Below are 14,382 nucleotides of genomic sequence, written 5' to 3'. Positions count from 1 at the left end.
GCATCGCTGGCAGTAAGTCAGACTTGTTTCCAGTGCGTGTTGGACTCCGGCAGGGCTGCCCTTTGTCACCGGTTCTGGTCATTATTTTTATGGACAGAATTTCTAGGTGCAGCCAGGGGCCGGAGGGAGTCCGGTTTGGGGACCACAGGATCTCGTCTCTGCTTTTTGCAGACGACGTTGTCCTGTTGGCTCTATCAAACCAGGACCGAAAGGGCAAGATCCCGGAAACAGGTGGCCGAAATGAGCTTCCTCCGCAGGGCGGCCAGGCGAACCCTTAGAGATAGGGTGAGGAGCTCGGTCACCCGGGAGGAGCTCAGAGTAGAACCGCTGCTCCTCCACATCGAGAGGAGCCAGCTGAGGTGGCTCAGGCATCTGTTTCGGATGCCTCCTGGGCAATCCTAGGGAGGTGTTCCGGGCATGTCCCACTGGGAGGAGGCCCCGGGGAAGACCCAGGACACGCTGGAGGGACTGTCTCTCGGCTGACCTGGGAACACCTTGGCATTCCCCCGGAAGAGCTGGAGGAAGTGTCTGGAGAGAGGGAAGTCTGGGCATCTTTGCTTAGACTGCTGCCCCCGTGACCCCGTCCTGGATAAGCGGAGGAAAATGGATGGATGGATGGATGGATATTTACAACAGCACAATAATGCCTAAAGGCCTCTGGGGCAAAGGGACAGTTAAGATTAAGCTACAATAACATGGCACTGTCAAGCATATGAATGTGACATTAAATGCACAGACTACATGAACTACATACATAGACTTTGCTAACTTTCTGTCTTCCTCTCCAGGATGTGCTTTCCTGACATATTGTGCACGAGAATCCGCCCTCAAAGCCCAGAATGCACTGCATGAGCAGAAGACGCTACCAGGGGTGAGTGTCTTTCCGAGTTCTTAACTGCCTATATGAAGAGAACAAAATCACAGGCACGCTAGGCTATCAGCACACAGACACACGTGGACACAGTGACACAGAAAATTAACCGAGTTTGACATGTGGACCCAACTTCCCCCTTTAGCAGATATGCTCCAATAAAGGTCAGAGCCTGCTCTCCCTCTTATGTTTCATATGTGATGCATAACAGACATATCCACCCAGTTATGGTATGAATCATCCTGCTGCATGTCACGGGTCGTATAAGGCAGTTATGAGGCTCGCTGCTAGAGTGACTTTGCCAGTTCATATTCTCTCTGATGATTCACTTTGTATCCCCCCACCCCCCATTCTATCTATCTCTCTCTCTGAATTCTAATCAAAGTTAAACCTAGCGTTATTAGCATAGCCAGGCAGCAGGTGTGCTGCCAAATGACATTTCCAGAGCTAAATCTGACATGACAGCCACGTCTCTATAATAACCGACTATATGAGAGACAAGGCGACAAGGCAAAGAATTACTGAGACCAAGTGTGCTCCCAGACTTGCTGCTGCTTCCTCTTTTACTAACAAGGCCTTACCCCTGTTTCCTTTTGGTTATTTTAGTTGAGATCTACATCGTTCACTTCTTTTTTTTCCTTCTCCTAAATGTCAGCTCATGCCGGTAGATTTTGAGGAAAGAGAGAAGAAGCAGGTGAAAAGATTAGGGCAACAAGGAACTATTAATATGCACATATCACATTCCTGGAACGCAAGAGAACATTGTCAGATTGCTTGTTTTTGTCCAACCAGCAGTCCAGACCTCAAAGATATTGAATTTAATATCCTAGAAGACTAAGAAAACCAGCAACTATTTTGAGAACTGAAGCTAATGAATTTTAACTTTATATTTTTTCGGCATTTTTGCTTTAAAAATATAGACATTAGTGTATTATTCAAAAAGTAACCACTACCTATTCTGATAATCAATTAATAGTTCATTTCCAGCAAAAAAGCAAAACATTCTTTGACTTAGGCTTCTTATAGGTGAGGATTTGTTGCTTTTATTCATTTTATGTGATAGCAAATTTAATATATTTGGGTTTTAGACAAGACATGTGATGGACTTTCACCTTGCTCTGGGAAATCACATTTTGAGAAACTTAAACCAGAAAACATTTTGCTTTCCTTGATAAATGACCTAAATGATTAGTCAGTTATTAAAATTGTTGACTGATTGATTGAGGCCTGAACTGTTTCAGCAGTGGAACAGCATTGTAATGGCAGGCAGCGAGTTACTGGGGAATGCAGACAGTTTGAAGGAGCAGGCTGGTATTACGGTGGCAATAAAAGAAATCCCATTGTTAGCATGACAGTAGCGTGACCTTCCTGACCTCTCGTAGGGGATCAGCAGAGCCCAATGCCACATGGCAAACCTCTTACCTCTAAGCTGTGTGGAACAAGCTAAACCCTCATGTGCTCTCTCAATCCTTCCCTGCCCTCCCCCCTTCCCTCTTTAAAAGGAAAAAAAAAAGATGAAACCCGTAGCTTCATACACACCCACATGGACAAGAACTGTTTCCCACCCCTGCTACCAGCTGTGGTGTAATTGTCATCTAATTGCACCTGCACTGCTAAAGAATAATTGACTTTGGCATCTCATGGCCAGTGAAATTCAAAAGAAAAAACATGAAAGCAATTACAGGACTGAGATGAGAGAGCTCAAATGAAAGCACACCTGAATGCAGAGAAAGCTGAAGGATGTCATTAACACTCGGAATTACATTTCTTCTCTTTGGAAAATAAAAGTCAGTCTTACTGTTATGTTACTGATTTTTTTTTCTATCTGCTAACAATGGAAACAAAGAAAGAAGTCAGGCAGGGGTGAACAGATGGCTGTATCAGGGTGGCACCTGGCCTTGTGTTTAATTTCAGGTGAGAGAGTCCATCTCTAAGTTTGAGAGGGAGGAACAGTGTCAAAAGCACATTCAGCTAAAAGCAAGGTGAGATAGTGAGACAATGGTGGAGCTGGGAAGGGGAGGGGGAAAAGGGCAGGCACTGTAAGACAGATTCACTCTGAGAAGACGTGTGGAAATGTTCACTCCTGTGCTGTACTCTCTCATTCTGTCCACCCTGGACATCTTGTACTCTTGTCCCCTCTGTTCTTATCACTTTATCTCTCCACTGTCTCCGGCCTGTTTGGCCTAGTCAGCTGCTGTGAGGCTCAAGGAGAAAATAACATCCAGTTATACCACATTAGCAGAAGCCATTTTACACATCGACATTCAAAACTGAACTGTTTGAACAACTTTAAACAAATATCTGTTGAATGAGCTGAATGACTGAGTCATGCCCCTGTTTGCCACTGAAAGTCATTAGAGCTGCAGCTATTTTCTGAGATTTTAGAGACCAAACATTAAACTGATTAAATAATACAGTAGATTAAAGGAAAGGTTCAGCATACTAGAAGTGCACTTATATGTTTTCTTGCTGACAGTCGATGAAAACAGTGATACCACTCTCATATCTAATCTGTTTGCTAAATATGAAGCTGCCAGTTAGCTTAGCAAAAAGTCTGGAAACAGGGAGAAGCAGTCCAAAGACCCGACTTACTGTACCAGCACCTCTAAGGCTCACTAACTAACATGTTACATCTCACTCGTTTAAGCTAATTGGCTTCTGACTGTATTTCAATATTTAGGGAAAGGACCTTAGGATGGTATCAATCTTCTCATCTCACATTTGGAACGAAAACAAATTAGCATATTCCCCAAAGTGTCAAACTTTTATTTTAATCAATATGGCAAAGAATTATTAGTTCTAGCCCTGAAGCTTCTATCTGCTTCAGCAAAGACACGACACATTACCCAGCATCATCACTCACTGACTAAAAATTAATATTTACAACAATGCCTCACCGTTAATTTTAAATGCAATAACTGTTTAATAGTGCAACTGTGCCCAACTGAGAAAGTAGCTGTGTGTGTGTGTGTGTTTGGTGTGTATTTGCATGTACAGGGGGGGAAGGGAGGGCAGGTGTTCACACTAACACAACTTAATAAAGGGTGTGTGCTTATGTGTGTGTACGTGTAACTGTCTGTTTGCTTTTGTGTGCGTATGTTTCCTTGGAGAGTACACATCCAAATATATGTATGGATGGATTGAAGTTCTTGGATTTATTATGAGCTCTTCTCAGGTTTTTTTCATTCACTATCTGCAGTGTGTGTGTGTGTGTGTGTGATGCAAGGCCTTCTGTGTTTAAGCTGCCCATACGAGAGGAAAGAGCCTTCTTTGAGTGGAACATCTGACTAAGCCTGACATTTACCCAGCCATAAGGACTCAGTCAGAGCAGACAGAGGGATTTTATCAATAGTCAGAAATAAATACATATGCTAAATATAGGCCAGGCGTTTTACACAGGATATGAGATAGGATGTATACTGCCAGAATGTTGTAATTTCTGCTCTTAAAGTCTGAGCAGACGTTCTGCATTTAGATACACATGAGCAATGAGCAGTTGTAGGGTGATTATAACAGCCTCTTATGTACCTGTTAGCGCTTACTCAATCTTAGCATTTTAGTATTTTATAGTAAAACCTGACAGCTAATGTGTACCAAGCCAGAACAATATGACAGAAACACAAATAGATGCTCATTTGGTTCACTGGAGCCCTAAAAACATGCTGCTATTATCTGTTCTGTGACCATGTCACTAGCTAACATGTTATTTTATGTATCTGACAATAACCAGATAAAGCGGTCCCTCCAAATCTAGCCTATGAATTGATGGTGATAGGCAGACCAAATATGTTCACTTGATGAATCTATCTGGAATTAAGTGTGCATTCATGCGTTGGTTCATTTACATATACATAACAGTGCTTGACAGGGATGATGCAGGACAGGCTGACAACAACAACAAAAAAAAAGCCCTTCCTCTGTACGTCACTCTGGGGCAACTGTAATGATAAATGCAGATTGGATTTACAGAGGTGGTAATGTGTGTGAATTACTGAGAAATTGGATAAGCGATTTCGGGGGGGGGCATTAAGGGAGGGTCAGGGGAGAGGAGGAAGAAATAAATTACAGTTTGACATAATGAACAGTAGGTAGCAGTAAGGGTGGAGGGGGCTGAAGGTTCATCAAGGCAGTGTGTTTATCAGCTTAAATGCAGACATCTGTTACTGAGAAATATTGTGTTTTGGGGGTTGGGAAATGTGTGCGTGTGCGCGTGTGTGAAAGGTGAACACAAGTGTGCTGTTGTCGCAAATCTTGTTTAAGCTCTTTGAACTCTGATATAGGATTGGTTATCTAACGAGCGTCCATATACACTGCACTACAATGAAGTTAAAGCATGTAAAATATGCCCAAATTAAAAAGTGGGGAAAAAAATAAATAAAAGAAAAAGTAGGACATGAACCATATTTGTAACACACACACACACACACACACACACACACTAAAATCCGTGCATGAGTCAGTTCTTTCCTCCTCTGCTCCACTGAGTTGAGTCAAACAACACTTGACATGAATATTTAACAGGCAGAAGAGACAAAACTATTGAGAGTCAACCCGAGTGTTGTTAGAAATTTACTCTTTGTTATTCAGTTTCTCTGCTTTGAAGGATTTTTGTTGGCTCTCTGACATAAAGGCTGAATGTCAGCTTCAAGGAGTGCCAGCTTTGTCTTGACACTGGACAGACTGGTGAACCCTGTAGGAGTAGAGGACAACCCTGGGAAGCAGCTTTGACACTGAAGACCGATCATTGATTAAATATTATTAAACTTTACAAGGGTTGTGCCATCAGTCTTTTTGAGTCTGACTGATTTAGTGGCTGGCTGAATTCAGGAGAAGAGTTTCTTTCCACTTTGTGTGCCTGCCCACCCATGTGTGTTTGTGTGAGCATCTGTGTGTGCATCCACATGTAGAATCATTAACAGACTGCACTTCTCTGCATCTCTGCTCTTTTTTTGTCCCTGCTTTGTTCCAACTCTTTGTGTGAGCTCACAATCATCTGTGTCTTTTAATCTCCCTTTTTTCTGTCATTTTCTATTTTGGCCTGTGAATATACCAATTTCCACCTGTGCTTGTTCTTTTCTCCCGTGTGAATTCACTAATGCATCCCAGCGTAAGTGCATTTGTGACGAGGAGGTGGATGGAGAAGCGAGGGAGCAAAAGCAGCAGAGATGGGAGAAGAACAGAACAGGGAGGAGAGGGAGGAGGAGGGAGGTGGCAGGTTGATTACGGTCGCAGGTCTCGTTGCCTGGAGACGGCAGGGACAAGGGATGCCAGGTTGCTAGGCGACTTGAAAGAGCAGGAGAGATGATTTCTGCTGATATATTTACCATTCGGAACGGCTGCTTTTCAGGGCAGACAAGCAAAATGGATTGAAATTGGACAGAAAACAAGTGACAGAAATGTGCCACCCTCACACAGCAGCTGCTTGCTATATAGACCGTATACATAATATAATATAGCAACTGATTGCACTGAGCTGAGAGTGTAGAGATCATCTGCTTCGTGGGTCATAACAGAAAAATATAATCATCAATATGCTTTACTCACTCGGAGTATAAATGACCCCCCCATCTAAAACATTTGCTGTAGATGAAAATGCATTTACACTGGATCAAGTGCTGCTCCTCAGCATGTATGGACATTGATGGCATGCGAGGTCATGCATTATGGTGAAGGGGTTGAGCTGTGATTTGATTGGATAATCTATGGATTTAATATCTCATAATCCTAGCAAAATCCCCTGCAGCATCACAGAGCGAAAAGATTAAGTATGTGTAGATGTGTGCTCATGTTGCTGTGACCGAGAGGAGCAGAGAGAGCTTGTGTATTGTTAGGAATAATGTATGTGTGTTTAGTCGGAAGAGAGTTGTATATAATATCTGCGGCGTGTGTTTGGAGATAGAGCTCAAGGGGAGAAAAAAATATAGCAAAAACACACTAGTAAAATGGGCTGTTGAGCAGGCAGGTTTTGTCTGTGTGTTGTCTGTGCACAGTATGGGACTGTTTTTGTAAACAAGCCTAAAAGAGAAAGAGGAGGGGAGGGGAGTAAGAGGAGGAGGAGAGGAGAGAGCAAATTACTGTAAAGTGTGTGTTAGTGGTTTGGGCTTAGAGGGAGATATTTTTCTCCCTGCTTCTGCATCTGCTCTCGAGGCAGCACCAACATTCAACAGGCACGAACGCTTACTCCTTCATCCTTTTGTTGTTTGGCGTCTTTCATTTTTTCCTTCCTCTCCTTGCCCCCCCCCCCACAGACACACACACACAACTAATCCTTGCTATCTCTCGACCTCAAAGCAACCTTTGTCCTCCTCATTTGTTTTCACCTGTCTCTTCCACGTACCTTTCAGGGCAGCCTTGTTTACCTAATGTGGGGTTCACATCACCGGGGTTGTCATGGCGACGGCCATGCAAGCGCGGCCTTCGTCAGAGCTGCGGGGCCAGTTGCCGTGCGGATCTGGAGGGGCACAGCCTTGATGGCCTCCACTTCTTGCTGTTTTCCCTTTTGTATATTCTAATTCCAATCTCCTGAGCCATCTGCTGTGCTTCTCCCTATCACCACCACCACGGCCTTCACTGTTTGTCTTCCTGCACTGGAACATGGCTATGGGATCTTTTACAGGCATCATTCAAACATGTCATCAATCAAAGATATCACATTAAACTATGAGGTTGTGGCATGAGCTTTGATTCTACGAGCAGACAGTACATTTTTTTAAATGTTACTTTCACATACTGATTAGGAAAAAACCCACATACTGTAGATATGTGAATACATGAGCTCATGAGTTAGGCCTATACTGGACGCCATCCCCTGATGTATATGACCATATGTGACCATGTTGTTTTGGTATTTAAAGAAAAGTAAAGTAAAAATAATGATACATCCTTGGTTTCTACCAGTTAAAATATTTTTCTATTAAAACCTAAAACACATTAACAAAGAAAAATGGAGTCAGTGTTTGACTTAGCATTTGGAAAATTTTGTCTGCATCTTGAAAAATACACAATTAGATGAAAGTTAAAGATCAAAAACAAGAATAAAGTGAAGCAGAGTTTCATATTTAAACTGAATTAACCTCAGTCTTGGCAGCAGAAGAGTGTACTGACAATCTAAGATCCATAGTAAATGCAACATATAATATTGGACTGTAGTAAATAATGTTTTATTTTCCAGAGGTTGCTACACTGTAGTTTTAGCACTTGGTAGGTGTAAAAATTGCATAAGAAATGGTACGGTGGTAAACTTAGCTGTAATTTAAACAAAACTTACTATTCACTGACTGCTGGAGCAGACCTCCATTTACTTGAGTGACTGGAAGTGGGTTTGTCCCTCCATCTACTGTTATTTGGTGCAATCAGTTGGCTGCTCTCAGTGAGGAGACACAGGGGTCCTCTGCAGCAGGTGTTGATGGTATTTCAGCTGGTGGTTCGGTACCATAGTGCCATGGACTTGACAGTATTTGTGTATGCAGGTCCTGGCAGCAGAGCACAACCATAGTGCCGATCAATAGTGTCTCCTGGTGACTGATCACAGTGGATCAATCAGTGACACGGGACCAGTGACTGGCTGAAATGTCACCGGTTCCATAATTAAGACCTTCATTAAGCCACAGTTAACAGAGTGTCACTCTGTTGCTCTCACCTCGACTCCTCACTGACATCACCCTCCTCCCTGTCTCTCTCTTTCATACACACACACACCTCCTTCATCCTTTCCTCCATATGTTCCTTTCCTTTCCCTGAATCCCCCCCAGTCCCAGCTTTCTCCCTCTTGCCCTCTCTTGCTTGTTCTTTTTTTTTTATTTCATTCAGCGCCTCTCTTCACCATTTTCATGCTCTATACATCTGAAAGACAAGGTGCTGAAGCACTGATGTGCGCACAATTCTATACAGGGGCTTTGAGACATAGTGGGGAGGACAGCTGTGGAGAAGCAAAGAAAAAAAGGCATTTCACAGCTTGTCTTTTGATGAATTATGAAAGGATATTTAATCCTCCTCTGTGTCATCTGTCCTTTACTTTTTTGTCATTCATTATTTTATTTTATTTTTTTAGATATTGTTCTTTCACTTCTAACCCTGTATAGCCCGTCTGTCTGTGCTTCTTCATCAGGCTCAGAATCTCTGACTGTTCTGATGCTGCGTGCTCCTGTAATCCAGATTAGCCAGCGAGTGTTCTTAATCTTATCACTTCCCCAATCCCGCGTGGGTGTGTGCTTTTTTTGGTTTTGTGTGATAGGGGGAGAAGGAACGATAGAGAGCGGGATTAGAGGAGATTCTGAGAGCGACTTAGAGAGAGAGAGACTGTACACTGTGAATATAATATCACACTTCAGTGTCAGCTGTGTTCTGCTGGAGTAGAGCTGGCAACAGATAGAAAGGAGAGACATTAGTGGGGGGAACGTAGGAGCCAAGAGCACAGGCTAAATTAACCTATCATGTCATTTTATAAAAGTATATAATATAAAGTCTCTACATACTGTATGGTTTCCATCTTTTGTGATTTATAGTAATTTATAATAATAGTAGCCACAATTACACATCTGTGTGAAATTTCAATTGCTGCCAGTTTCAAAATTGTTGGCATATAAATTCCATTCACTCTTAAAAGTTCCCTGGTTTTCTTGGGTTCATTATCACTACCCCTGTCCTATATTTAAACTGACTATGCTGTGTGGGTTCTCTTTCCAGATGAACCGCCCAATCCAAGTGAAGCCGGCAGACAGCGAGAGCAGAGGAGGTAAGAGACCCTGTCCCCGCCCAGACTCACAGCACCTGTTCAAACAACAGCACCTTCACAGTCTACATGATTCAAAATGTCAGTCTTAACTAGCAGCCCTTAAGAATGGGACAATAATGTCTCAAAATGAATAAAGTCACCAAAATCAAGACAATATGACAGTTGATGATTAAAGGAAATTTCTAGAAAAAATCAACTATATCAACACTGCATAGAAAACGTGCAACATTTTATCACCCTCGCAGCTGATTATTGTTTCAGCAAAGCTGTGACTGCCTGTTAAAATGGCAGTGTAGTTGTTGTCACACTGCACCTGCACAACGCACGCTGTGCAAAGAGCTGCTGCTTAAACTACTACAGATGTGCTACACTGCTGGATTTGGAAGGCAGCTTTTACAAGTGTCGCTGAAGATGCGTCTGCCTTAACACCTGACCAGTCACATAATCATATGTTTCCCTGACTTTTCAAAACGTGTGACCATACTGTTATTCACTTGAGTTGTTTCCAAGGATGTAAGCAACGTGTTTTCACCAATTTACCACAATTCATACATACTCTACATTATTGTTGTCCATGTTGTAATGAATACCATAGTTTTATGGCAGCTGTTGGTGCATCACTCAGACTGTTATTGTGTTGGTGAAAACTGATATCTGGGTCAGTAGAGTTACCATCCAACAACTGATCGAATGCTCATATTTTCACTGTGTCTGTGGTTTATAACTGGCCTTTTTCACAGAAGACATTTTGATATTTGGAAAAGCAAAGGTTTTAAATAGTAAAATTAATGATAACCTGCCTCAGTTTCAGGGGGCTGGTATTTTGCATGCAAGCTCATTGTCACCCTGACTTGTCTTACTGGGGCACTTGAATAGTGCAGGGCTATCATCACTAAAAGGACTAACACCTTATCATTTGCCTGATCGGTTCATTTTCTCATTTTTCAATATTTCGAGTACACGTTTTATTTTAGATTTTTATTAAAGTAAACATAGCTTGTGGTCTCACTGTGTTTATGCAGTCACATCCACCACATGAACACATAATACAGGCAGATGTTTAGAATACAATGACACAATCAACCACAACCTCATGCAACATAAAGGTAACAAAATGATAAAGACATTTACATGTTCACTGTAACTGAGGCTTTTAGCCTCTGACAGTTGATCTTCATCCCACACTAAAATGAATGGGAAAGAAGTGGCACCCCAGTTGGCCAGAGAAATGCAGGCTCCAGTCGATAAATCTATGGTGTGTTTTGTAAAACAGTCTGCAGGAATGTAACATGTATGTGATTTGCAGTGAAGGGGCTAAAGCATGCAGAGACACTGATCTGATCCTTCACAGACGGAGACAGACGGAGCAGCTTCTCTGACAACACAGAGGGTGACAAACATTTGAGTCACCACCAGATGCTGTTTGTTGTGATGCTCATTTTAGCGCACTCTGGTGGCGCTCTCAAGTATAGCAGGCTGAAGTCCTGTCAGCTTTGTAACTGTTTATCACACCAATGATCTCTATTATTCATTCATGTACAGTGACATGGCACTTCTCTCTTCTCCCCCTCTTTTCACCTCTCTCTCACTCCTGCTTTTTTCACCCTTTAATCTCACTCACATTGTCTGCACATTTTCCTGTTTCCTCCTCTCCCATCTTGATGATCTCCTTCTCCTTAGAAGACAGGAAGTTGTTTGTGGGTATGCTGGGGAAACAGCAGACAGACGCCGATGTGAGAAAGATGTTCGAGCCATTTGGCAGCATAGAGGAGTGCACGGTGCTCCGTGGGCCTGATGGTACCAGCAAAGGTAATGCCATTAGTAGAAGATACAAAATATAACAAACTACTCTTTTAGCAGGATAGAACACAAAGTGCAGGAAGCACAAAAAAGTAAAACATGGTGCAGGATAAAAACGCTAAAAGTTACAATAACCTGCCAAAAATCATAATAACAACACACTGTTGCTACATTATCAACTTACAAAAATAGTAGATGCAGTATCATTTTTATAGTGATACGTTTTTATACACTGTTTATAAAGAGACTCAAATTATATATGTTTTAGTAAAGTACTAAGTACATTCATCCATCTTCTTTCCATTTCTTTGAAGAAAAACATGAATTTCTCATCATCTGGTAATGTTACAACTTTTTAGCCACACACTTTGGAAGGTTTTATATCAAATATCTATGAATTTTGACTATGTCTGGTATTATACTCATGATGCAGTACACTCCAATTAAATATTCTGGCACCTGCATTTAGCCATTTACTGTATACACACAACTTACTCCTTAATACTGAAGCATGGTTTAGCAGTTTTGTGAGTTCAAATGTCCCATAAAATGGATGAAATAAAAAGTAGTATCCTTCAGGTATCCTTCAGCCTTTAAAGTATTGCAGTTTGACCTGACTGGATTCCATATCAAGACTGTAAAAATTGCACTGACTATGTTTAACTCTTTGTATTTTTATCAAGGCCTGAGAATTAGGCCTCCAGCACGTTACCATCATGTGAATGTAAATTGCTGTTGTCACTAACAACAATGCTAACGATATATTTGCCATGTAAATCAAAGTCCGGTGACAGTTCAGACACACTTGCTAGATTTCTTTGTGTTTGTTGCATGAGCCATGACTAATGGTGCAATAGGTTTTATGGGTCATGGCTAATGATGCGTCTCGTGGTTTACGGGCTGTGATTGATGAAGCAATGCATGTTTTGTGGACCATGTTTAACAATGCCTCAGTAACTGATGAAGCACTACATGTAAGACAACTCATAATGTATTTTTAAAGGGAAGGTGTTTCTTTATACTGTGAGCTTGCAGGTGTTTGTAAGAGGCCGCGTGTAATGGTGTTTTCATTTCATGTAGGGTGCGCATTTGTAAAGTTCCAGAGCAACGCAGAGGCCCAGGCCGCCATCAATGCTCTGCATGGGAGTCGTACTTTACCTGTAAGTCCCCCCACACACACACACACACACACACACACACATAGAAACTACACAGCTGCAGCTAGATACACATAAATACACGAGTACTCATCAACTCAAATAGACACACTCAGATGCCCCAAATCCAGTCATTTAGACACTCAATGTTGTGACTCAGATGATAGTCACCACTTCTCGTTTTTGCTCCCCCTTTTACACACACACACACACACAATATTGGACAAACTTTTAGTTAAAGGTGCTTACCTGTTTTTTCTGCTGTAGATGATTTGTCCTGTGGATGAAGCAGATCAGCTAAATTTAAGGAATAACATTTAGATTATGACCTGTTTTGATTTCGTACCTTTCCTCCTAAGGGTGCCTCGTCCAGCCTGGTGGTAAAGTTTGCTGATTCAGAGAAGGAGCGAGGGCTCAGGCGGATGCAGCAGGTGGCCTCTCAACTGGGAGTCATCAGTCCCATGACCCTGCACCTTGGGGCCTACAATGCCTACACACAGGCTGTGAGGAGCACAGACACATACAGCACACATTTCTGTAGAAGCACTCCTTTTACAAGAACTATATATGAGTGCTGCTAAGAGGTCTAGATCTAGAACTGTTTTTTCAATTTAGTAAATATTCATAATGAAATACACAGCAAACAAATTGTCTGGTCTCATGTTTGGTTCATTCCTATACATGATTTATGAACATGTGTATAACCCCAGAAAACTAACTGTCTAATTTTATCCTTGTGTGTGCCCACTGGTCCACAACAAAACTAAAATCCAAAAATAGTCTGTGGTGGAAAAAAAGGTTTGGAAGCCCTGAATTAACTGATGTTAAGCAGTAGTTAGCAGAAGTTAAAGCTGATCCGATAAAAAGAAAAACATATTTGACTCGATGCACACTCCTGGAAAACATAATTACTTTTTTGGAATACTAAACTTGATACATTCCATGGGATTTTAGTAGAAGAGTTTTAATATCACACTAGATGGTTGTTTTTACTGTGAAAAAATAGGATTTTCAGTGTTGAGTGAAGTCACATTACTGCTCTTGTTTTTGCTAATTGACCATTTTGTGCAAATGGTTTCAGATTTGGCTCATTTACAGTTGTTCAGTTTGTGATGCTTAAGGAGCCTTGACTATGTTTTTACTCTGCATTGTTCACCAGATATTATCTGTTATTAAAATCATAAACTAAAAGTGAAATTGCTCAGCAGGAGAAATGTAGATGCGCAAAAGTGGTGGAATACAGTGGAGTCAGTTATTTTCACCCTCACAACTCAGAGCAGGAACATGTGACATAATTTAAGGGAGGTTATTACCTTGATTTGGCCCTAATGACTGATTATGGCAGCCATGAAGCATCTGCACTGCTGTGCAGAAACAGAGCAGGTCATCAGGGAGAGCTGGTCTGTGGCGCAGCGGCCAGAGATGTGGCCTTCAAATGTGTTGACTCCTGATTGACCGGAGCCATCGCAGCTCTGTTAAACAAGCTCAGTTTTTATGACCGGATCCCATTTTCTGAGATAGCTAATATTTCTTCTGTGATTTTAATCTACAGAAGTCACTCATAAAATTTTTTAATTGGTGTTTCTCTGCTGTTTAAACCTGAGATTAGACTCTATGAACACACACTTACATACAGTCCACTAAACATCACTCCATCCCCTGAACACTGAATGTCCTGACTTCCTTTATCCCATTTCCTCTCAATCACAAACTCTCCCTCCATCCTCCAGTTGATGCAGCAGCAGGCCCTGGTGGCACAGTCGGCCTACCTCTCTCCTGTTGCCACGGTGGCGGCAGGTCCGATGCCGGCAGCCCCCCCC

At 42.0% G+C, this 14,382-nt stretch overlaps 1 protein-coding gene across 1 annotated transcript in view; it reads left to right on the top strand.

Annotated features, from left to right (window-relative positions):
- celf3a (cugbp, Elav-like family member 3a) overlaps window positions 1-14,382 on the top strand; it is a 29,203-nt gene that overhangs the window by 5,874 nt on the left and 8,947 nt on the right. The window contains 5 exon segments of the mRNA XM_020586013.1: window positions 789-871; window positions 9,557-9,605; window positions 11,286-11,414; window positions 12,486-12,565; window positions 12,922-13,065. Of these exon segments, the coding sequence (XP_020441669.1) occupies window positions 789-871; window positions 9,557-9,605; window positions 11,286-11,414; window positions 12,486-12,565; window positions 12,922-13,065 (485 nt within the window).

This window comes from Monopterus albus, unplaced genomic scaffold (assembly GCF_001952655.1).
Source record: "Monopterus albus unplaced genomic scaffold, M_albus_1.0 scaffold393.1, whole genome shotgun sequence".
NCBI lineage: Eukaryota > Metazoa > Chordata > Actinopteri > Synbranchiformes > Synbranchidae > Monopterus > Monopterus albus.
Note: the sequence above shows the minus strand (reverse complement) of the source record. Positions and strands in the feature narration are given on the sequence as shown.